This window comes from Silurus meridionalis, chromosome 2 (genome assembly GCF_014805685.1).
Source record: "Silurus meridionalis isolate SWU-2019-XX chromosome 2, ASM1480568v1, whole genome shotgun sequence".
NCBI lineage: Eukaryota > Metazoa > Chordata > Actinopteri > Siluriformes > Siluridae > Silurus > Silurus meridionalis.
Genome location: NC_060885.1, coordinates 12,064,773 through 12,091,478, shown reverse-complemented (window position 1 = coordinate 12,091,478; position 26,706 = coordinate 12,064,773). Strand labels below are relative to the sequence as shown.

Here is a 26,706-nt window from a genome sequence, read left to right as displayed (position 1 = left end):
ATCCAGTGGGAGAGCGCTAAAGACTTCCGTGAGTGTGTCACGTGACGCGACGCGCCAGCAGGACTGCGTAGCCGGCGCGCACTTTTGACGCTCAAACTGCAGCGCACTTTTGCACACTTTCAACATGGCCGCCACCATTGGAAGACTTTTCCGGACTTCTGTGAGTGTTCATTTTGGCAAAAATTAGCTTGTTTAGACCGCTTGCATACTTTGCCTTCGAATCGTTTGCGATATTTCTGCAATTTCAGTATGATCTCATTATTAGTGCAGTTTTATATGACGTAGTTAAGGATGATGGAAATCGCAGGACTCGGCTGAAGTTTAACCTTCCTCTGTCACTGCAGCAGCGCTTTCTGTCAACTGCGCAATCAGTTCATTATAATTATAACAGGTAGCCTTTGTATTTATTACATCGCTGGATTTGGTTTTCCCCTTATCGGAGTTTTAAGAGAATGACCACAGCTTTGGCTGCTTCCTATTCGTATTGAGGGAGAATGATCTAGCGAAGAATGCGGATTAAATTTCACTTTGATGTATATAGAAATTCAGGGCAGTTGCTATAAAAACATGTGGGTTAATTGTAGGTTTAAATAAAACTCCGATTTACTATAATTAAAAAAATTCTTACTAAGTACTTATATATTTTAAATACACGACGTTTATATCTCGCATGATTTTCCAAAATCTCCTTACTTTTACCATGATTCAGATATACAGTCATTTACATTTATTCAGTTTTACATCTGAGTGTATATAGTAAGTGATTGGATAGTAATAATAATAGTAAAGCATATTATAAATCATATTATTCTTAAGGTTTTAAACACATTTCTTGAACATTTTTAATCTTAGGTAAATGCATGAAATGATATGATCAAATTAGAAACAATAAATATTTATTTTCTTTCATTTTTTATTGCTTTTGCTAGTAATTAAACACACACAAAAATGCCAAGATTCTGATTTATTGTAAGCTAGTTTAAAGAACCATAACTGGTGCTTAGACCTACAGGTTATTTCTTGACACAATGTAATTTTAAATGTATTTACTTAAACTTTAACCCTATTCAAATACAAAGATGTTTTTTTCATGTCACATTCAGTACAAGAAGACTAAACAATGCCAAGGTTTAATTACCCATTACTCACATGTCCTCAAAATCCACAAAAATATAATACTAGACTTTCCTCAATAATTAAAATCAACCTTAAAAAAAAAAAAATAGGCAGACATAGTAAAAATCTACTTTATTTGGATATTAATTTTTGAACTGAATGTCAAACTGGCTCTTTGCTGTTAAATTTGAAGGCATTTGAAGACATTTTGCAAGTCATAATGACATAATACCTCCCACCCCTCCAGTAAGTTACGCCCTTGAATGCAAACACAGATAAAGCTGAGGTGCTGTTGAGGGTCAATGATGACACATCTAGGATCAGATTTACCCAAAATCTCAATGACCAGGCACTGAATCTTTCAACGCTTTCATGTGGCATATATACATGAACTGAACTTGACAGTGGTGAGTGGAGTCACATTCTTGTGCTTGAATAATAGTGCAAATCCACTGCTTAAAAATGACTCCAGTCAAACTATTTTCCAAAAGTACATGCCATTGGATGCACAAAAGTATCAAGTGAAAGTACTGCTAAAAACTATATTAAAATTATTCATGCCATCCAATGTTAAATTTTATGCATTCACTTCATTTAGAGATTACACATTAAAATGTAGTAAAGAAAGGTTTCCTGAAAAAATCTTGCTACTGTCTAGAAAAGGTACAGATTTTTCAGTGTTTTTCCCCCCTTTCTAATCCCTGAACTTTGTACCTTGTTTGTTTGGAGTTCAACATGGAGATCAGCTCAGTCTTTCCTTGATTTTTTTACTGCAGGCAGCCAGAGCAGCAGTGAGCACACTGAGGAGTGGAACTTCGTCTGGCATCCGAGCTGCTGCACCGAGAGCCTGCTTTTCTATCAGTATGTTATAAAGATGTTTTGTGCACACACTTTTCGAAGAACTAAAATACATATAATGTTAGCTGTTTTATGTACTTCAAACTCCAGGTACTTCTAAATGGGCTCCAGCGGTTACCCAGCATGCCCCTCACTTCAAGGGTACCGCTGTCCATAATGGAGAATTCAAAGAGATCAGCCTTGACCACTACAACGGCAAATATCTGGTTCTGTTTTTCTACCCGCTTGATTTGTAAGTGAATTGGTAAAAATAGTAGTCTTGTTGATTGTCGGTTTTAGTTCCTATTTGATTATAGCAGTCATCTTTAAGTGTTATTTGAAGGTTTGTAAAGTTTTGTGTTGCATTTTTCATTGTAATTTGTGTAATTTTATGCAAGAGTCAAGTAAGAAAAAAAATCAAATATGGGTTAGTTTAAAATTCCTTTAATTGCATTTTCCTCTAAAACTCTACAAACAACTCCCCATAATGACAATGTTAAAGAAGTTTATTTGAAATCTTTGCAAATTTATAAAAGAAAAAAAAAAAATTACATGTACAAAAGTTTGCACAGCCTTTGCCATGACACTCAAAATTGAGCTCGGGTACATCCTGTTAATCCAGTTGATTGGACATGATTTAAAAAGGCACACACCTGTCTATAGAAGGTCCCATAGTTAATGCATGTCAGAGCACCTACCAAGCCATGAAGTCAAAGGAATTGTCTGTAGACCTCCGAGACAGGATTGTATCATGGTACAGATCTGGGGAAGGGTACAGAACAATTTCTGCAGCATTGAAGTTCCCAAAGAGCACAGAGCCTCCATCATTTGTAAATGGGAGAAGTTTGAAACCACCAGGACTTTTCCTGAAACGGGTCACCCAGCCTTAGTCAGGGAGGTGACCAAGAACCTTGTGGTCACTCTGAAATAGCTCTAGCATTTCTCTGTGGAGAGAGGAGAACCCTTCAGAAGAACAACCATCTCTGCAGCTCTTTATCAATCAGGCCTGTATGGTAGAGTGGCCAGACGGAAGCCACTCCTCAGTGAAATGCACATGACGTCCTCCTCCTATAGTTTGCCAAAAGGTACCTGAAGGACTCTCAGACCATGACAAACAAAAGTTGAACTCTTTGGTTTTGAATGCCAAGCATCATGTCTGGAGGAAACCAGGCACCACCTAATCACCTGGTACTATTACCAGTGAAGCATGGTGGTGGCAGCTTTATGCTGTGGGGATGTTTTTTAGCGGCAGGAACTGGGAGACTAATCAGGATCGAGGGAAAGGTGAATGCAGCAATGTACAGAGACATTCTTGATGAAAACCTGCTCCAGAGCACTCAGCACACAGCCTAGATATCAAAGGAATTGCTACGGGACAACTCTGTGAATATCCTTGAGTGACCCAGCCAAGCTTGTAGCATCATACTCAAAAAGACTTGAGGCTGTAATTGGTGCTAAAGGTGCTTCAATTAAGTATTACACAAAGGCTGTCAATGCTAATGTACATCTGATTCTTTTCATTTATACATTTGCAAAGATTTTAAACACAATTCTTTTACGTTGTCATTATGGGGTATTGTATGTAGAATTTTGAGGAAAATAATGAATCCATTTTGAAATAAGGCTATAGCCCAGGGGTGTCAAACTCAGGCCCGTGTGTAATTATATTTGGCCCGCGAGGTCATATCAAATGTGTATTAGAGCTGCCCGCCAGTATATAGCGCATACACCGCTAATACTACAAATCCCAGAATTCTTTGTGTGTTGGCGCGCCAGTCGAGACCGCTGAAAAACTGAACTGCTGAACTGCTCAGTAATCCGTTTGTGGTTGACGTGGAAAGTGCACCAACCAACCTTCAAATGGAGCTGATTGAACTCCAGTGTAGAGACACGCTCAAGTCAAAGTACGACTCTGTGTGTGCTGCACAGTTTTCATGTTTCCTCCCCGACACACTGCTCAACTCCGTATCCAAGCTGCTCAAACACTCTCTGTGTTCAGCAGCACATATCTGTGTGAGTAACTGTTCTCTTTAATGAAGATGAACAAAACCCCACTCAGGAGTCTCACTGATGAACACCTTCACTCAATCCTGAGGATTTCCTCAGCTCAGAGCCTAACCCCAGACATGATGCACTTGCATCTAAGAAGAGATGCAGGAATCTGTCTTCAACCAATCAGAGTAAATCAGAGTGTAAAAACTGAGCTTGAATGAATGTTGTCTTTATTCACTTTTTTTCTACTCCAAGGCATGGACTGTTAATGGTTGAAAGATTGCTTTTTTTAATTGAAGGAAATTATTAAAAAGGAATTAGAACGTCTATAGATAGAGAGACAGACATAAGAAACGAATACCACTGATGTGTGTTTTATTTCAAATGTAATTTCTCATGTGTTTATAATATTCAACTTTGGTTGTTCCAGATTCAATGTTTATGCAAAACTAAAGTTTGTTTTCATATGAAAAGGTTTAACATTACACATCTGGAGATACGAAAAACATGCAGAATTGCAGTCAATTTTTCAATAAATATTGAGTTTGGCCTGTGACTTCTTCCTAGTTTTTAATTTTGGCCCACTGTGAATTTGAGTTTGACACCCCTGCTGTAGCCTAACAAAATGTGGAAAAATCATTTTACCTTGTATGTGGTTGATAAGAATGCAAAATGTTCATTAGACAAATTGGTTGCTGTTATTATGTAGAAATGGTCAGTTCCTTATTCGCTTCAAACATGGAGTGTATGCCATATAGATCCCTTTTTTTTTTAAATTATTATTACTATAGAGATTTGAAAATATGATTTAATACAAAACTGCAAACTACAGTCAGAACCAGGCAGTCAAAGAATAAAACCTTCTGATGTATCTGAATCAAGAAATCACCAGCTATGTGTTGTATATAAGTAAATGCGTATAAACATTGAATATATGTTAATGGGTAGTAATAATTTTAGCACTTATTTATTTATTTTTTCCAAATTTCCATGTACTTCAGTGTCTTGTTTTTATCATAAAGTCTGTGTCTGTCTGTGTTCTCTGTAGAAGAATGGGGGAATTTCATTAGCAAATGGGCACACATAACAATGTGTTCATTCTTCTTTTTTTGCAGTACATTTGTCTGCCCTACAGAAATCATCGCGTTCAGTGACAAGGCTAAAGAATTCCATGATATCAATTGCGAGGTGGTGGGCGTGTCTGTGGACTCGCACTTTACTCACTTGGCTTGGATCAACACCCCTCGAAAGGTAAAAACATACACAAATAATGAACAGTGCACTTTTCATATGAACACTTGTTTCGTGTTAAATGGGCTTTAGGAGAGAACTAGCAGAGCCAATTGATGATCTTCAGGTTAAACTTTGGTGTTCTTTTTTTGCCTGTAGAGTGGAGGATTGGGACAAATCCACTTCCCCTTGCTGGCTGATCTCAACAAGCAGGTTTCCAGAGACTATGGAGTCCTACTGGAGGGGCCTGGAATAGCACTGAGGTATTTTATAGTCCATATTTTACAGAATACAGTGAAAGTAACAAAAATTTGTTTTTGTTTTTGTTATTTAAATGCAGTATAAGGACACAAATATTGGAACACCTGATTTTTTTTTCCATCCATATGTAGTTGAACCTTTGACTCCCTGAACCTTTACCACAGAGTTGGAAGCACACAATTGTAAAGAATGTCTTCGGATGTGGTAGCATAAATCTTTTCCTTCACTTTAACTAGGAGACCTGAACATGTTCCAGCATGACCATGCCCCCTTGTACAAATCAAGCAGAAGATATATAATTTGCATGGGTTAAAGTGAAAGATCTTGAGTGGCCTGCTATAGATCTCTGACTCCCAAATGAAGACCTTTTGAGATGAATGTGAAAGCTGATTGAACCTTCACCTTACATTAGGGTTTAAAGGCTCTGGCATGGAGAAGCTGGTGTCTCAATTGTCAACAAACTATTTTATGAGTTGCTTAGTAGCTTCTGGTTCCATAACCTCAAATGACTGTATAAGACGGTAGAAGGGACATTTCTCAATCATACATTCATGTTAGTTCTCACTCTCTGGTGTTCTGTATTGTTTAAAGATTTATAATTACTCTTTTGATATCACCCCAATGAGGATGGGTTTCCCATTTGAGTCTGGTTCCTCTCAAGCTTTCTTCCGCATAACATCTAAGGAAGTTTTTCCTTGCCACAGTCATCCTAGGTTGCTCATCATGGATAAATACCAGTGCTCACCTTAACTCTTAAATTCTGTAAAGCTGCTTTGAGACAATGTATGTTGTGAAAAGCACTAGAGATAAACTTGACATTAATCCTTGACTTTACTAACACCCATGTGGCTAAATGAGCACAAATCTCCACAAGCACACTCCAAAATCTGGTGGATCATCGCAGAGGAGTGGAGGTTCTTATAAAAGCAAAAGGGAACACAAAACGTGATGTCCATAGTGTTTTTAGTACATATATCAACGTTTAATGTCCACAAAAATTTTATTTAACAAAATAATATGAACAAAAAAGTATATGGTGATCCCCAAGTTGCTTTAGTCTGTTAAGGACTTTCAACTGCATTGATTCAAATTTCATTGTTCTTTCAGAGATTTGCCATACATTTTAAATTGTCTTTTAAATTGCAAGTTCTTCTTCAGTAACCGCATCTATCCTCATGTAGGGGGCTGTTTATTATCGATCCCAATGGCGTCATCAAACACATGAGCATTAATGACCTTCCAGTAGGCCGCTCTGTTGAAGAGACGCTGCGCCTTGTTAAGGCTTTCCAGTTTGTGGAGAGCCATGGAGAGGTTTGCCCGGCCAGCTGGACCCCAAAATCACCTACGGTAAACATTTTATATTAAATAAAACTGTCAAGTTTTTTTTAATTGCTCCTCAAATGTGTTTTATGTGTAATATATATATATATATATATATATTTTTTTGTATTTCAGATCAAGCCGACTCCAGAAGGGTCCAAGGAATACTTTCAAAAAGTCAATTAAAAGGAACTAATATGTTACATTTGCTTCTAGTAGATCGCACAAAACAATGCACATCATTTTTAGGTCGATGTGGAATTGCACTACCCAGATGTTTCAACAGAAAATAATTTCAGTGATCTGTAAAAAAAAAAAAAATGCTCATTTGTTTGTGTTGCTGTGTATACCAAATAAACATGATGCTGTGTGGTGTTGGCGAGCCACTACTACTTTTTTTTTTTTTTTTTTTTACACCAAATACTGGGTTCTTGTTATACAGGATGTCCCAAAAGTCTCCAGACAGAAGAAATTAACACTATTTGGCAAAATGTAACTTAACAAGATAGAGAATATGTTTCCTGTTAAATTCCATCACAATCTTGTCTGCTTCCTGATCCAAAATTGGCAGTGAGTTCCACATGCAGCTCTTTTGTCAAAGGCTTAATATTCTTAAAGCCTGTCAGAAAAAAATTATCAAAAGGCATTTTGCTAGTGATACTTTCCTCTTTGGAATACTTTGTTATACCTTCTAGTCAGAAAACACAAAAATAAACTCTATATGCCATATTGCCAATTTAAAACTGTCCAGTTCTTCAGAGCATTAGGTTTAAATTACATTTTTGAGGTGACTGGAGTGATAACCTGTTGTGTTCTAGTAGCCACCACAGGATTCTGTGCTAATCACAACGGTAAAGAGTTTTGACCTCTTTCAGTCTGAACGAGCCTGGTCACTCTCATCTAACCTTTCATTAACAAGATGATTCTGCCAAGCAAAATTTTATATCTGGAGTTTTAGAAAAACACCCAAAACAGCCCTTTTGATACCAGCAACCAAGCCAGTGTCAAAGATCTTGCCTAGATCACATTTGGCCAAAAATTCTGATGTTTGTTTTGAGCATTTGCCAAAGCCCTTGACATGTATTAGCTGGAATATACACAGTGATTAACTGAATGCAAGTGGACAGTGTTTGTGAATCATTCGAAAGTAGAGCAGAGGATGTATGCCATTTTTTAAATTTGGTTCCTTAACTTAAAGGCTAGAAGCAAGACTTGACGTTCAGAATTCAAACCATGCCTATATAACCTCTGTACATAAACATCGTTTATTTTTTTTCTCCTTTTTACAACAAGTATAGCATGTTTAAAATGTCTTTTTTAGACATCACAAGGTTCATGACATGAGGGGCCAGAAAGTATCTGGCATCAGTATCTGGGGATTAGAAAAAAAAAAAAAGGCTTTGCCACATCTCAGACATCTTTAGTTACATACTGTATACAGCAGAACGAAAAAACACGAGCTTTGCCGGAGTGCTCCTGGGGCACTTCCTGTAGTTAGGAAAAACATAAAAAAAAAAGTACAAGAACGTCACCCTTTACAGTATGCTTGCAGAAACTCCGCATGTGTCCGACATTCACAATGCTGCTTCTGGTAATGGATGAGGAAGTTAGCATGAGGGAGGTGGCTGTTCAGCACACGGAGAGCTGCTTAAAGCTTTAAATCATAAATATAAAAAAATGTTTATGATGGGTTATTATTTCCTCTACAAGCAGCTAAAAAGTCAGTGTAGCATTCAGGTGGTGTTTTTTCTTTCTTTCTTTGTACAGTTCTACAAAACCGAGGATGTGTCAGGAATCACAGAGCAAAGGGAAAAAAAAGGCAAAGAAAGCAGATAAACAGAATTGGTTTATGCAGCAAGATGAAGAGTCATGCACCAACAGGCAAGATGTAACAGTGCCACCAACTCCAAGCTCACAAAATAAAAAGGTGGAAAAAGACAAAAATTCATTCAACTTTTTGTCTTAAAAAAAAAAACAAAACCTGTAATAAATCTGTACAACCAAAATACATTTTGAAAACTACTTCTACAGTTACATTATTAAGGTTATATACAGGTTTACCCCCATCCATTTATCTTCACACTCAGACTTCATTTAAATCCCGACATTAAAAAGTAAGACTAACCTGGAAACAAAAAACCCCCACTCTGAAACAACCTAATTTAAAAACATCCGCACTTGTCGCATATGACCGGATTGTATGCGAATTCAAGAGGTGAATCAAGATCATTTCTATCCTGTATAAGAACTGGAACTATGCAGTGTAAAGTGAAAAATGGTGGTTTGTTAAGTCTGGTGGCAGAAAAGCTAGTAACCAACATTTTTTTCCCCTCCTCAATCGAGTGAAAAAGTTAAACTATGCCCTGGTTGATTGCAAACAAAACGTTTAAAACAATACAACAACATTGCTCAACTCGACAATACAAAACTAACAGTAGGAGCATGGACACAATCGCAACCCTCCAACATTCTCCTACAACAGAACAAAGGCTCTCCATACACTTCGGCCTCTTCACTGAAGAGAGCTAGACTACTCCATCGATAAAGGTCTATTATCACTCATGCTGGATGGGATAGAATTATTGGAGGAGAACCCAAATTTCTTTTCACACGGCAAATTAAAAAAAGTCTACGCGTTTGCTCCAGAGGAAAGAAATGAAACAGTTAATTAAAAATAAAAAATAAAAATAAAACGTGTTTATTTAATCTTCCATTATATACCTGTGTGTGTACACAATCTTGCAACCTTGAATTTGTTGAGAAAATGGAAAACTAGATTTATACAAGATAAGATCACAATCTCTTCTTGCAACAAAAAAAAAAACAAGAAGGAACAAAGACTCGTGTTCGCTGGGAAACGTCAGCCGATTGCACCGGAGAGTCGCTAGTCAATCTTCACGTTTGTGTAGATCTTTCTCACAAAGGCACTTGTTCCCATGTAACCGACAGCTCCTGAAAGAACAAAGGACATAATTCAAATAAATAGAAAAAATAAAAACAGCTAAAAGATTAAAAAATCGTCAAACAATTGGATAGTAATACACACCACACATTATACCCAGAGCGGTACTGAACACAGCCATGTAGCCAAAATAGAACGATGTTTGAAACAAACCATACATCCTGCAGAGGAAAGAAAGACAATGTTCATCAATTAAATAGCTGTTTATGCTGGAAGTATGATTATCACCACATCACAATGTTTATTTATAAAAAAAAATTTAAATAAAATTTTATAGGAGCTAGCAACCTTTGAGCTGAAGTGAAATAAATTTAAACTTACTTTGTTTTGAAGAAATAGTAGTAAAAGGAATACATGTAAACATAAACTGCAGTGGAAGCAGCAGAAAGAAAGCTTGTCCACTGCCTGTAAAAGAATGAGAAAATACAGTCAGATTTAAATTTTCTACTTCAGGATGAATCTAATTCTTATTTGTTTACTGAGCTGTAAATGGTGCAAAGGTGCTAGGGATGGCTCGATACCATAATTTTGGCTTCTGTACGATACCAGAATGTAATACCTAGATATCGATACCATAAGTGACAAAGATCCAGCCTCCGAACTAAGTAACTGAAGTAATACAATGAAAATATATTCACATCTTATCTTAGTCATCTTATCTTATCTTTGTTTCGCAGCAATTTAGGAAGTACTGCCATCTACAGGTACATTTTGAAACAGCAGCATATGAAATACCGAATTCAGCAAAATTATATCGTACCGTTTGAAACATATTTTTTCCAGTAACGGTATACCATGCATCCCTAAAAGGTGCCAATATTACAAAGAAAAAAAACGTTCTATCTACATTACATGGACAAACGTTTGTGTTTGCTTTTATAATAACTTCCAATCTCTTGGAAGATGTTTCACTAGATTGTAAAATATGTTTGTGGATATTTTTGCCTCAAAGACTTGAAGTGTAATTATAAAGATCTTTGCTTCTAAATCCTATATGACCCAAAAGTGCAATTGTTTAACCTGAAAATATAATTTTTCGTCTGAATTCTATTTCTGAAGTCATCAACTGTTCACTGATAAAAACTTAATCTTCATGGTTTTTTAGACAAGATGTTAGCTTCCCTGACAGGTAGCTGTTGTATGATAACGTTAAGCTGGCAATTGAATTTAAATTAGCAGGGAACTATACTACATAACAAATGGGAAAATTTCCAAACAACCACCTGTTAAAACATCCTGTTTAAACCAATAAAAAAAAAAAAAAACCTAGTGAATTTTTAACTAAGGAAAAGTTGTTTCCAGGTATTCCCCATAATTCCCTAGCAAGGAGACAAAAAAAAATACCCCATACTGAAGCTAAAATAAAAATGTCACCTCTAGTAAGTGTTCTCATTCAAACTAACAAATTTATCATATTGAAACGTCATTTCAAATATAGTAAATTATCCCCCTCACCATCTGTAGTCTTCAGCATTAAGGAGGAAGTAGGTGCAAACGATGGTCACGCACACGGTCACAATGCACAAGATCACCAGCACGAGCATCATGAATCCGTACACGTAATAAATCTTATACGCCCAGAATGACGTGAAAATAAAGTACCTAAAAAGAAAAAGCAGGTAAATCAAGTGGAATTACTGGAATTGTGCATCCAACATGTACTAAGAAAAATGGAGCTTGGAGGCATTACTTACATCTCAATAAATATAGAACCAAATGGCAGGATGCCACCCAGGCACACAATTACTGCAGGTTCCATGAACCTGATAAGCAAAGCAAAAGGAAAAAAATCAATCAATACTACAAATTTACTTAAGTACAGCCCATAATTAATAAGTTACATTCTATCCTCACACAATACTGATGTTTAATAAGAAAAGTAGGGTACTTCTTGGGCATACCATTTTTTCTCAGGGATGGGCCTGGGTACGGCGTTGACTCTGCAGGGAAAATTGGGCTGCCCTGAAAGATTCCGACCCAGGATCGTCCCTACCAGGTTAAGAGGCAGGATAACAAAGAAGCAGATGCAGCACACTGCAACCTAATAAAAGAAACCAAACACAGAGAACGCATATTCAGACTTTTCTACTCCATACTCTACTTATGTATATCAAGACCACTTATTTCACAAGTTTAAAACGCACTCTGTTCAAAACTGGCATAACGAATTGTAAATGATGTGGCGTATAAAACTAGAAAAATACAACCGGAAAAAAAATCATTTACTCAGAAAGTTTACTATATGATGCCTTTAGGGCACTCAATTGTTGTGGGAAGATAAAAGAAAGCATCTGTCTGTAAATGTTCAACCATTTAACATTTATCTTTAAGCGTGCTTAACGCAAAATAAATCAATAAGTAACCTTAAAACACATTAGTAACCCTCAGTTATCATAAAGCATCTGCCTATACAGACAATGACTGATAAACTAGATTCACACTAGCTCCCATATTTACATGTTGATATTCGATCCCATTTAGGACTCATCATGAACAGACTTCTAATGCTGACATGTTTTAGAGAATCAAACCACATTTTAAGACACTTTGATCCAAAGTTTTATTTGATCCCATTTCTTTTGTATTTACACACCATTTATTTTGTATTAGACCTTTTTTTATCACATTGTTAATAAGTCATATAATATATAAATATAAAGGAAAGAAGACAAGCTCTGGAAGCTCTCTCTCTCCTAAATTCTTCCAAGACCATTAAGTACTGAAACACATCTAATAGTGGCAGACTTCAATCAATATCTCAGTCGCAAGTTGAAAGATAATTCTGACTTCTACTTTGTGAATGCGTAGTTTACTATAGTTTACACATCGAGCACCTGACTGGGCAAAATATCATTTCTGTTAAAAACGTAGTGAACTGTTGGTAAAAACATGCACTGCTGATTAATCACTTACCATGGTGCCAAACGGAATGGCTCTGGAGGCATGGTAGTAGATAGCAATGAAGTTGATGAAGAAAGCTGTTCCACAAACCATAGCTGGGATCAGGAATGCTCCGATAAACATCTGCTTTATCCATCTCCTTCCTGCTTAAACACACCAAACAGGCACACGGCTGAGCAATTATGAGTTTTAAAATGGCTTTAGTCTTCAAATTATGAAACAGGTGACACTTAATACGCTATGCTTTCCATGCCTATGTAACGAATAACGTGGTAACAAAATGAAAGGAAAATATATTAACTTCCAAATATATTTAAGATTTTCTTACCCCCTTGTTTTGCATACAGGCTTCCCCCAAAGTAACCATTTACTGGGGAAGTGGCTGCGTACACAAATATGGCCGTGCTCAGCATCGACCCTCTCCTACAAGTAGAAGAAAAGAAAAAAAAGAAGGAAAAAAAAAACCTCATCAGAAACATTTTGCCTTTTTTAATAAATAAAATTTTTTTTTTTTAAGACTTACTCTGTGTACAAATCTTCAAGCATGGCCACAATGATAACAATGAGGGACACAGAGAAGATCTGGCAACCAGAGCCAATCAGTGAAGAGAAGATCAGAGGGTGACTAGAGGGTCTAAACACATCTCCATGGACTTGCTTCCAGCCATACTCATCCCCAAGATCTCGGTCCTACACGCGCACGCACACACACACACACACACACACACACACACACACACACACACACACACACACACACAGAGAGAGAGAGAGAGAGAGAGAGAGAGAGAGAGAGAGAGAGAGAGAGAGAGAATTAATTAATGTTAAGCATATACACATTGTACAACTACTTCAGTCTGCTCAAAACATGCCATTTCTCTCATATTAACAAATACTTCAATTATAGTCTTTTCCAGCCACATGTGGTTTTCCACAAAGTTGGTGGCACACAATTGTATATGCTGTCTTTGGATGTGGTAGCACATGTGGTAGCATTACGGTCCTCAAATCATAAGCTTTGAAGTGACACCACCGTGTATAAAAAAAAATGTATGCTGCGTTTAACCTCCTTAATAATCTCTCACATTAATGATTTCATCCATCAAACCTTTTTCTCCCATTAGATAAGGAGTGTAATAAGTGTAGTTTATTTCCACTCACCATATCATCCATTTCCTCCTCTTTGCTGTATCTGGCATAGTCTTTCCTCAGTGTCCTCATTAAGATCATAGACACCAAACCCACCAGGAAGATCACCATCATGAACGAGTTAAATATAGAGAACCAGTGAATCTGTAAAAATTGAAAATGAATGAATAATATATTAATATATTAATATATATATATATATATATATATATATATATATATATATATATATATATATATATATATATATATATATATTCATAACGCACCATGTACTGGTTACACAACAAAAATCTTTATGAATTAAACTTTTAGTGAATTATATTTATTTGCACAGAATAAACAGCTTACCCTGTGTTGAAAGAAGGATGGATCCAGGTATTTGTCAAAACGGTCTTCAAATTTCACATCAGACTTTTTCCACTTTACCTACAGTTACGAATAAAGGACACAATAAGTGTATCAACATTGGGACAATGACTGACATGACTATATAAATTACAGGTCATGTACAGTCTAAAAATTTTAACAGTGCTAAAGATGCAGTATTGAGAGCATTGTGAGGAGTGGTGTAAAAGTACACACCGAGTAAGACATAGCAATTCTTGTGTTCGGCACAAGCTTGACTTTGCCCTCGCTGGTCAAGTTTACATCCACGATTCTGTTACCATTGAAGCCGATTTCAAGCTTTTTATAAGTCCAGAGATAATGGTCTTCCCCGTTCTCGTCCGCCTCACCAACAATCCCTGAGTTGCAATCAGCAAAGTGATTTTACTCTCAGGAAGTAACGTATTTTCGAGGCTTATACAGTTACTAAATTATTGAAACATTAAAATAGTGTCAAATTAACTGTACATGTCCATATATGCAAATATGTTTTACGGAATTACAGTAAAATAAGATTAGAAAAAGAAATATTTAAATCATAGACTTTTAACACAAATTAAAGTAGTGAGGTCTTACAAAGCTTTCAGAATTTAGTGGCATTGCATCCCAAGCTTTTTCACAAGACACAGAATTCCTGGACTACTCACCCCAGATTGGCAGGTCGTCAATGTACATTTGGTACCAGTAGTGGTTTTTGATTGCGTAGACAAAGGCATCTCTTTTAGCTTTGTCCAGCTCAATTTCACAGTATGTCGTCTGCATCACTTCATCTGGAAAATGAGAAAACCTCATGAGTTTTTTTTTTTTTTTTTACATGAACTAAAGCAACACAAATGTATTCATTTCACTAAATTGTTTAATTGAAGCTTTTTATCCATTAAACAGCCATTACACTAAAAAATTCTAAATAGTAGCACTTTAAAACACGCTTATACCCTTTGACCTAAAATAAATATATATCAGACCACATTTGAAGTTCAGTCCATATAAAAAATAAATAAATAAATATAAAAAACACTTCTTGTGGCACAGTAAGAAGTGCAAAAATTATTATTGAGATTTGCAAACAAGTTTCAACTTAGCCGTGTTTGTTTTGAATATTCATCCTTTTTTTTTTCTTCTGCCTTGTTGCTGGATTCAAATTTGGTCACATGACGATGAGAATAAATATCAAAGGTTGTTCAATCTTTTTTTATACTCGCAGAGCACTATATTAAGAAATCAACACTAATACTGGGTTTGCTTGTCCCTTTGTTATAAATATTTCTTGAAGATTCTGGCTTTCCAAGGTGGAAACCTTCATCCACATAGATGAGCTCAAATATGCCCATGACTGGTTTGTATTGCTTTGGCTGATAGATTGAATTCATTTATAACCAGGGTAACATTTTTTCTGTTTATGCTAAATGACATTATGCAAGGTCAGTTTTGTGCTCTTAAACTTGAGGTCTTTTATAGTCATAATTGGGATTTAAAGCAAATATACAGTGCATCCGGAAAGTATTCACAGCGCTTCACTTTTCCCACTTTTTATGTTACAGCCTTATTATAAAGTGGATTCAATTCAATATATTCCTCAAAATTCTACAAACAATACCCCATAAAGGTGAAGAAGTGTGTTTGAAATCCTTGCAAATTTATTAAAAATGAAAAAAAGAAATCACATGTACATAAGTATTCACAGCCTTTGCTCAATACTTTGTTGAAGCACCTTTGGCACCAATTATAGCCTCAAGTCTTTTTGAGTACAGCAGGGGAAATAATTATTTGATCCCCTGCTGATTTTGTAAATTTACAAAGAAATGAACAGTCGAGAATTTTTATGGTAGGTCTATTTTAACAGAAAAAAAATCCAGAAGAAAAAAATATATATTAATTAATTGCTATTTGATCCCATACCAACTAGCAATAATTCTGACTCCCACACACACATTAGTCCTGTCCCTTTAGGAAAGTGCTCCTAATATCAATTTATGTGTATAAAAGACTAGATTAAAGAATCAAACTTTTCCATTCAAACCTCTCCACCACCATGGGAATGTGCTACAAGGCCATCAGCAAGAAGATTGGTGAGAAATAGACCACTGTTGACATGATAATTCAAAAATGCAAGAAATACAAGATAAGTCAATCGCCCTCGCTCTGGAGCTCCATGCAAAATCTCACCTCATGATTCTGAGAAAGGTGAGGGATTAACCCAGAATTACATGGGAGGAGCTTGTTAATGATCTCAAGGGAGCTGGGACCACAGTCACCAAGAAAAATAATTGGTACCACACCAAGATCTCTCTGCTTAAGAATGCACATTAACAGGCCCATCTAAAGTTTGCCAATGAACAGCTGAATGATTCAGAGAAGGCTTGGGAAAATGTGATGTGGTCAGATTAGACCAAAATTTAGCTCTTTGGCATCAACTTGACTCGCTGTGTTTGGAGGCAGAGAAATGCTGAAAATGACTCCAAGAACACCATCCCCACTGTCAAACATGAAGGAGGAAACCACCTTCTTTGGGGCTGTTTCTCTGCTAAGGGTACAGGAAGACCACCACAATAATAGGGCCATACAATGTAGAATCTTGGATGAGAACCTTCTAGTCTCAGCCAGAACACTGAAGATGGGTCGTGGCTGGGTATTCCAATATGACAATGACCAAAAAAACATATGGCCAAGGCAACAATCTGATTGTCTTGTAGCCCATTCCAGCCTTGTGCAGATCTACAAACTTGTCCCTGACTTCCTTTGACAGCTCTTTGGTCTTTTCCATGGTGGTGGAGAGGTTTGAAAGGAAGAGGTTGATTCTGTGACATGTCTTTAATTCACATAAGTTGGTATTAGGACTACTTTCCTAAACCTTCCATAAAAATTCCAGATTGTTTATTACTTTGTAAGGGAGTAAACAAAATCAACAGGGGGTCAAATATTTATTTCCCCCACTGTATGATACTTCAAGCTTGGCACACCTATTTTCTTCCATTCTTTCTTGCAAAACCTCTCAAGCTCCCTCTCAGAAAATCTCCACCTCTCATTTATTTTGGTTGGATGGAGAGCATCAGTGCACAGCCATTTTCAGATATCTCCAGAGATTTTAAATCGGGCTTAAGTCTGGGCCACTCAAGGATATTCAAAGAGATGTCCCATAGTTACTCCTTTGTCATCTTGGCTGTTATTGTCATGTTGGAAGATGAACCATCCCCACAGCATGATGCTGCCACCACCACTGTTCACTGTAGGGATTGTATTGGCCAGGTGATAAACAGTGCCTGGTTTCCTCCAGACATGACACTTAGCATTCAGGCCAAAGAGTTCAACCTTTGTTTCTTATGGTCTGAAAATCATCCAGGTGCCTTTTGGCAAACTCCAGGCAGGCTGTCATGTGCCTTTTACTGTGGAGTGGCTTCTGTCTGGTCACTCTACCCACCATACAGGCCTGAATAGTGGAGTGCTGCAGAGATGTTTTTTCTTCTGGAAAGTGCTCCTCTCCCCACAAAGAAATGCTACAGCTCTTTTAGAATGACCATCGGGTTTGTGGTCACCTCCCTGACTATAGCCAGGCTACCCGTTTTAGAAAGAGTCCTGGTGGTTTCATGATGGAGGCCACTGTGCTAATTGGGACCTTCAATGCTGCAAAATTTTTCTGCACCCTTCCTCAGATCTGTGCCATGATAAAATCCTGTCTTGGAGGTCTAAAGACAATTCCTTTGACTTGGTAGACATGGCTTGGTAGGTGCTCTGACATGCACTGTTAACTGTGGGACCTTTTATAAACAGGTGTGTGCCCTTTTAAATCATGTCCAATCAACTGGATTTACCACAGGTGGACTCCAATCAAGTTGTAAAAACATCTCAATGATGATCAGTGGGAACATAATGCACCTGAGCTCAATTAATATCATGGCAAAGGCTGTAAAAACTTGTGTAGATTTGATTTTTATTTTTAAGTAAATTTGCAGATAAAAAAAAAAACTTTCATAGCACAAAATGTGGAAAAATTCAAGCGCTATGAATACTTTCCGGATGCACAATAGTGCATCATGACTACAGATTAAACTAAGTTGCCACCTGCTTTTGTAAAAGTAAACATGGCGGATGCATTTACACAAGAAGTCTTCAGTTACCTTTGAACTTGATATCAAGGCCGCTGAACTCCAGTTCAACTCCCTGCAGAGCTTCTCCCAGCGTCTCATGGTAGTGGCTAATGGTCTTCTTTGAACCCACACAGAAAGGCAAGGAGAAGTATTTATATGTCTCCTGCCTGTTGTGATACGGCCCCACTGTGTTCATCCATAGAACTACCTCCTCTTTGTCATTGTACTGAAAGAAAGAAAAAAAAGAACAGCAAAGTAATTAGTTTTCTAACCTTAGTTCATTCGCTGCATTCACACTGATGAGTGTAATGTCCCTTAACGTGGTAACAACATTCACACAATCACACTATCAGTAATAATGCATCATAAGCACAAATCACATTTAAACTACATTTAGTCATTGTATTATTTTATTTAAGCAATATTTAACAAATCCTCTTGGCCCCCTTTCTATTTGTCAGAGCACTTTACATTAGAGGGTTAAAAGTTAGCATGAATCTGCTTCTAAAATTGGTTAAGCCAAGCCACCAAAGTCAAACACTCTCTCTCAGACAAGTATATACACACACACACACACACACACACACAGTGAAAAACCTCTGGAGAAAGCACTGTTGGACTGCTTTCAAGACCTTGAGTATTTTATTCTCCCAAATGCAATAACCAGTAACACCCCTTTGACAAACAGCTCAGGAACAATGTCAAACACAAGTGCGTCCGACCGCCACACCTACAACGGTTGAATGACTTGTCAATCACTGACTTTAATTCTCTTGCCCAAATAAGACTGTGCAGCACATTTCTATTACATTTCCATGGCTTTACTTATCACTCACCATCCTACTGTCAAGAACAATTGAACTGAATTTTAGAGATGTAGAGAGAGGCAAAATTGAGATGGTTTGTACATGTGCAGAGGAGGGACATGGGGTATATCGGTAGAAGAATGCTGAGGATGGAGCCACCAGGAAGGAGGAAGACCAAAGAACAGGTTTATGGATGTGGTGATAGAAGACATGCAGGTTTATGGTTTGAAAGAGGCAGATGTAGAGAACAGGGGGTATGGGAACGGATGATCTGCTGTGGCGACCCCTAATGGGAGAAGCCGAAAGAAGAAGAGGACGTTCAACAGAAAACACTCTTATCCAGGGAGACTTGATTTATGATTTATAGTGTCCATCAAAACAGCCTCATGCTAAAACAGACAAGTCAGAGGATTGTACTATAGTACTTTCAGACCAGGGCAGATTTCCAGGAAGGGTCTTAAGTTTGCTGTAAAACAATCTATAATTACTGTGAAAGATTTGCACATAATATGCAATGTATAAATGGTTGTTTAACAAGTTCTACACACCCCAATTAAAAACCTTACTGCTCTATGTTTCATTCTTAAATAGGTCACATGCTAATTGCATTCACTATATAACTAAACGTATGTGGTCACTCAAACTTTCACACCTATATATGAGCTTGTTGCAAATCCCATTGGATAACTATGAGCATTAATATGAAGTCTAAAACATGGAAAGGGTGAGAGGAAAAAGAGTCCAAGACAGTCCTGCACCAATTAAATTATGATAGGTAGCATTCTTCTGATATACACCAAACCCAAATTTATCCATCAGACTTGCCAGATAGAGAATTACTTATCACTCCAGAGAACACATTTCCACTGCTCTATGTGCTCAGTGTGCACACCTTTGCAGCTCATACTTGGTTTTGGTTGTGTGCAGCTGCTTGGCAATGGAAACCATTTCATGGTGCTCCTGTTGCACAGTTTTTGTACTGATGTTGCTTCCAGAGGCAGTGAGAAATGCAATAGTGGGTGATGCAAAAAAGGATAGATAAATTTCAAGTGTATCTGAGTTTCCATGTGTTGCTGACCTGTTTATACTCCTAGATGCTTCCATATCTCAGATATAATAACTTTAAATGGCACAGATCCAGGAGGCCAGAAGTTTAAACTGACTTGCGGTAAGGTGGCATCTTAGGACAGTGCCACAATAAACGTTACTCAGTTCTTTAGAATAACCCATTCTACTGCCAATGTCTGTCCATGGAGATTGCCTGGCTATATGCTTGAACTAACACACAGATTAGAAATGGTATAAAACCTTCAGCTGTGTATTGTATATGTAGGCTTTTCCTCTACTAGGAACCAAAGACTTATCCTAAATACTTCCATAACTGTCACTTCTCAGAAAAAGTGACAGATCATCTAAAATTGAACAATGCTTGGTTTCCTTTTTGGTTTGAGCAGAAGACAATAGAAAAGAACGAGTGTTTCCTGGTCTGTCTTTACACTGCAGGAAAAGGGCAAAAACTCCACTATTCCCTCTGGAAATAAAGGAATCTTTACGACCATTAACATGAGATACTGTACATTGCCTGGGGTTAGATTTCCTAATCATTTTACTGAAGTCAAAATGCGGCCAAATCTTCAATGACGTGCATGCTTTTGGCAAAAACCCTGTTAGAAAGGAGTTTAGTTTCAATAAAATGACAAATCTCAAATGCCTTCTGCAAAAAAAAGAAAAAGAAAAAAAGTAAAAAAAAAAGTAAAAAAAAACTGGTAACCAAGACTACACAATTTAGGACAACTCACATTATTGTTTTAAAAGCAGAAACTTTGCCACAGATAGACAGAAAAAGAAGCTAACTTTATATACACTCTTTAAGCAACACTGCATTGTGACTAGAAAGAATAAAATAACAATAGCGAAAGCGAGGTTACGGCCTTTCAGGTTTTGTAACAAAATTCAAACCGGTCACACTGGTAGTGTAATGTAGGATATACAATGACAAGGATTGCTGTTTGTCAAGATCTACAACAAGAAACAATGCATTTTTTGAAAACTCAGCAAATGACCAGTTAAGAGAGATGCCACCAATCTGATTGGTCAAGCAGGAAAGATAGGAATTATAATTAGAACTGGAAGTGTTTATGTATAAAGAGGTTTGCCTCTTTGATTTTCTTTTGTTAGCATTTGAGGGAGGCGAGATTGAGATGGTTTGGACATGTGCAGAGGAGGGACATGGGGTATATCGGTTGGAGAATGCTGAGGATGGAGCCACCAGAAGGGAGGAAAAGAGGAAGACCAAGGAGGAGGTTTATGGATGTGGTGAGGAAGGTAGTTGGGTTGAAAGAGTCAGATGTAGAGGACAGGGGAGTATGGAGACGGATTATCTGCTGTGGCGACCCCTCATGGGAGAACTGAGGGCATATATATATATATATATATATATATATATATATATATATATATATATATATATATATATATATATATATATATATATATATACACATGATATAGCACAACAAATCAAGAACATGCCTCGATAAAAATATTTTTCAACACGTTTTACCGTGAATTATTTAAATCCGCACGGAAAAGAGGTACTTTAACCCTACACAGCATTTTTACATAATTCCAAATCATCATGCAAAATACAGATCGTATGTAGACTACACAAAGTGAACGAACAATGTTTTAAAAAAAATGTAAAAAGCAGCCAAACCTGGTCTACTGTACCACAGCATCAAAAAAAATGACTATAATGTAAAAATGTATTTAAAAAATATAATAATGGCACGTAGCAAGTATTGCTGGTAGCCCCTAACCAATATTGACCTAACTTGACCCAACAGCTTAACCTGCATTATGGATAATGGCAGACAGAATTATAAGGGATTAGTACAAGTCTGACTGCCTGCACATATTTACTAAATGAAGAGAGGATGTGATGGATTGGATCAGAGATTCACACCTATCAATCTTAAAACTATCGTTCATGCTTGGTATTACAATTTGAAATTGACGAAAAAACAAAGCAGACTAAATTCTGGACTATCAATTTTGCATTTTGCCATGGAAATTGGGACGTTATTTAGATTAGATTGAACATATCCTGCACATACCGTGACTACTAAAGGTCTACAAAGTTACTTGATTGCATAAATTTTGCATGTTATTAAAGCTTGTACAGCTTCCTGAACGTTACTCAGTCAGGCCCGGGTTAGGTGTATGTCCTGCATATGTATCGTACAATTTTAAAGGATTCCATTTATTAGCTGTTTACCTGTTACATTTTTATCTAAGCCTTAACCATAATCCATGCAGCCTGAGACATTTATTCGTTTCAAAGATTGCAATGTAGTTTCATAGATCACAGTATATACACATCAGTGTAGAAAGTATGACGATTTTTTCCAGTCCATCCAAAAAGTTAATATTAGCGTCATTCATCCTTAATCCAATCATTCATCACTGATCCTGAAATATACCCATGCTGCACTCAACCACAACCTGCAGGCTTCCTTTCACTAAGAAACTAACAAATTAACTACTGTTGTGCTCGGATATCATTTTGCAGCTTTTTTTGCAGCAGCAGCGAACATCAATTATGTTGTCACATCAAAAATGTTGTCTACTTAAAAAAAAAAAAAAAGCTTTTGGTACACTTTATTGTGCATTAGATGTCCAACGGGAGTACAAGCCACTTTAATAATACAGTTAATATTCTAATTATTTATGGTAAAGCTACAAACAATCTCAACCCTTCTGTCAGATCATGCTCACATTTACATGAATAGCACTGCTACCCATAGACATGGTCACAAAGCAGTTCGAAAGAAATGTTACAAATTTTGGAAATCAATTTTAAATGTTTCATTTTTCCCTGATGAGAAAAATAATAATACAGTAAAACCCTGTTGTACGAGCAACCTATAGTACGAGCAAACTCGCTCGCAAAATTTTACCCCGTTTCACGAGCAAATTTCGAAGGCATGAGCAAACCCACGCTACCGGTTCCCTGTTTTCAGCGGCGGGTGGCATCAGTCGCTTAGTTGATGACGTATCACTCGGTCGCTCTCGTTGTTCAGTGCAGCAAAAACGTAACTTTTTTTAGTTTTATATTTTTATTTTACTAGAAATCTTAAAAAATGTCTCCAAAGAAAATCAGTGATGGTGCTGTGAAAACGAAAGTAAATAGAATTACCATGGAAACCGAGGAGGTTATGAACGTGGTGCGCGTCTCAAACTCGCAATCAACCACTACTACATGGGTAAGTGTTAAATTATGTTTACATTACGGTAATTTGCAGTGTATTTGTTTGTTAAAATAGGCTACAAATACTTTTTAAGTGCAGAAATAAGCGATCGAATGAGATCTCGGGAACGGATTAAATCACTTTTACATTCATTCTTATGGGGAAAATCAGTTCGAACGTACGAGCAAATGGACCTATGAGCAATTTTCAAGAACGAATTATGCTCGTCCAACAGGGTTTTACTGTAATAATAAGGAGGATATAAAGAAAACTTGAGAGGCACCAAATCTATTCTCATATGGCTGACAGGATTGTGCGATTATAAACAATTTCTTAGATTTACAATACTACAATACAGTTAAAGTGTACTACAGTTGCATTTCTAAACTAACAGGAACGTGGCAACACAATGGTTAATACGTTGAACTTCTAAACGGAAGGTCGTGAATCGAATCTAAGCACCACCAAGCTGCCACTGCTGGGCCTTTGAACAAAGTCTGTAACCCTCAACTGTGCCATGTATAAATGGGATAATTGTAAGAAGCTCTAGGATATCTGACAAACGCCTGGAATCAAAATCTTAACATGGTGCTTGCTAACACATGCTCAGTTCGCTGTGGCAATAATGTGTCAAGAAGTCTTCCTAAACATTATTAATGAAAATATTTACTTTTTTTTTTTTTTTTTTTTTTTGCACATTATATACTGGTCAATCTAGCAAGACATTATACATTTATGGCATTTGGCAGATGCTCTTATCCAGAGCGACTTACAATTGATCTCATTCATACAACTGAGCAACTATGGGGTTAAGGGCCTTGCTTAGGGGCCCAGGAATGGCAGTTTGGTGTGGCTTGGATGTGAACTAACGATCTTCAGATACAAAGTCCAATGCTAAACCAATAATCTACCACCTCCCACATTATAACTAGGTAAAGTTTAAATCTTTCACTTGGTTCATCCATGGACATGACTTTTTACATCACCAAAGGCTATTCATGGACATCCAAACTATGAAAATTGGACAACTCATACCCACAGATGACAAGCGTCAAAACATGATTAAAAGAAAGACGAAATAATAACATACATTCTATAGATAGCTATAAACAGCTTGCAGGACATCTCTGGATATTCCACCTTCAACCAGGTCACTTATTTAAGCACCTCAGCACCTCATAACACAACCAATACCAGAAAGTCAATTCTAATCTTCTAGATAAATACAAGGTCAATGAAACACTACAGAACATCATCTCAAGGATAACTGGTTGCGTTCGACCATCCAATACCTTTAGATATCCAGAATAAGGTCACTTGTGGGCATAGTGTATTCAAACAATTAGCCTCTAGACAACACTAGAGAGCAGAAACAAATAATTCCAGTTTTTTTTCCCTATAAGTCATAGCACACTTCAGCCCTGAGAGAGATTTAGAAACACATCTGGGCTCTAAAGTCAAAGGCGAAAAGTTTTTTTATTAAACAAGGCATCCCTAAACACTACTGGATTTTGCAACTGAAGCTCTGGTTTCTGTACGACTCTCTCAGTGTAGTTTCACACAATGATCCTGGTGGTTTCTGGCGGGTTCTCTTCTTTCATCATCTCCCATAAACATTCAAATAAGTGAACTGCTGATGCTAAATTACCCATAGTCAGAATGATATGTAGGTGATCAATTTGAGCTGAACAATCTGGCTGTCTAAAGCTAAACTTTACCTCCACAAAATAAAGTTGATTTTGATGCAAACGTGATAAGCAAATTAAGCTACTTCTATCTTGAATCTGCAAGAAAATACTGACGAATACGAAGCAGCAGCAGCAGCAGCGAGGACACATTCAGTTGTCAGGGTGTAACCATAAACTTCTAACTGATGGGTTACAGTACACTCAGATTTGCATGTAAATTGTTTTTGTGCATTTTATATCCGAATGACATTCATTATGAAATTTAATTGAAGGTTTAATAGAAGCAATTGTATAGTTTGTTGAACACCCAGTGTTCAGCGGGGAGAAGGGACCTCATGATGGGAACGTTCACCACGAGAAGACACTCAACCTCAAGAAATAAAGATACAAGTCAAAAAAAATTTCATAATGGTTTATTAGAAACTGACAGACCTTTCCTCTTTATTTCTACTGTGTGTAAATCACCTTTAATAGCTTCTAACAGCTCTGACTGGACTCTATCAAGGTTTGATAGTCAATAACTACGGGTGACTGGCTGCCTGTTCACCCAGTAAAGAGACATTGAGACATTTGTACATGACAGGGACTGTTGTGAGAACTGATGTCCTGTATGACAGGTCTGCAGCAACCGGATACGGCTGTATATAGCCGGATACATTAACCAGCATGCTAATCTTAAACTAGCCCAATATGATTAGTCCACTTCAGTGATTCTACTCACAAACTACAAACTACTCATTCAAATGCACATAATGTGCCTTTTGTGCACAATGATATACAACTGACAGCTATTTATCCAGCATACACCAATCAACCTGGGGATGATCCCAAAAACCCAGGTAATGTCTATAGAAGTGTACTATCAGTACTGTATAGAAAGGCTGATACGCCCTAATATCTAAAAAATATATATTTATTTGGGACTCGGCCCTCTAGACCACGTAGCTACGGCTGCGCTAGCAAGCTAATTAGCTCGCCATTGGATTTAGCATTAGCATCAGGAAAAGAATGAAGTACTATATAACCTAACTGAACTACATTAACGTGACATTTGGAGCTTTCGGTTGCTTTTCCGTCCTATACACATTCTGCACACCGGATTAATTCGTGTTTTTTTGTGAAAGCCTAATCCGATACGCTGATCATTCACCCTGTCGGGGCTAAAGGCACACCGCATAAGGCTTCTCAGGCCGAAATCATTTTTCTTACCGTGTGCTCATGTTCATCCGCCCGAGCGGGCAAAAATAAACTTATAACAGGCAATAAGAGGAGCGCTGCACACTTCCACCTGGACGACTTCATCATTTTCAAGGAAAGTTTACCGATCGTTTCGGGATATTAGCCCTTTGAAGCTATCCCACCTTCCTTCTTCCTGGTTCTATGACAGTGGTCGTCTCAGGATGCTCTGTGCGGATATGTCGTCAAGTGTTTTTTTTGAGGAATCACCGCACTCGCCTTTGATTGGCTGAAAACTCTCACATGGAGACTTTTAGCCAATGGTGTGGCGCGGCGCTGAAAGTGCGATGAACTGAGAAACACGGCCACAGCGGCGTTCCGCCACCTTCAGCCACGTCATCTGAGAGCACGCACACACACACACACACAATGCCAGAACGGAAGAAGGAACTACACATTAATAAACTAAATTTATTTTACTTGTGGCTTTTATCCAGTAAGGCTTATTTCCTCATTAAACAAATACAAACGTATGCATGTAACGTA

At 37.3% G+C, this 26,706-nt stretch overlaps 2 protein-coding genes across 2 annotated transcripts; one reads left to right on the top strand and one right to left on the bottom strand.

The window, feature by feature from the left end:
• Positions 1-8: 8 nt before the first annotated feature.
• prdx3 (peroxiredoxin 3) lies at positions 9-7,138 on the top strand. The gene is made up of 7 exons (XM_046864597.1): positions 9-160; positions 1,893-1,977; positions 2,065-2,206; positions 5,061-5,196; positions 5,335-5,438; positions 6,618-6,783; positions 6,892-7,138. Exons 1-7 carry the CDS (start codon positions 125-127, stop codon positions 6,940-6,942), a joined length of 720 nt encoding a protein of 239 aa, XP_046720553.1. The 5' UTR covers positions 9-124; the 3' UTR covers positions 6,943-7,138.
• A 1,451-nt stretch (positions 7,139-8,589) lies between these two features.
• tm9sf3 (transmembrane 9 superfamily member 3) lies at positions 8,590-26,407 on the bottom strand. The gene is made up of 15 exons (XM_046864559.1): positions 26,194-26,407; positions 18,271-18,466; positions 14,803-14,925; positions 14,354-14,514; positions 14,120-14,197; positions 13,781-13,912; positions 13,143-13,309; positions 12,948-13,042; positions 12,632-12,762; positions 11,620-11,759; positions 11,413-11,481; positions 11,174-11,320; positions 10,040-10,123; positions 9,803-9,879; positions 8,590-9,708 (listed from the first exon to the last, which is right to left on the bottom strand). The coding sequence occupies exons 1-15, from the start codon at positions 26,287-26,289 to the stop codon at positions 9,641-9,643; spliced, it is 1,764 nt and encodes a 587-aa protein (XP_046720515.1). The 5' UTR covers positions 26,290-26,407; the 3' UTR covers positions 8,590-9,640.
• Between the last annotated feature and the right edge of the window lie 299 nt (positions 26,408-26,706).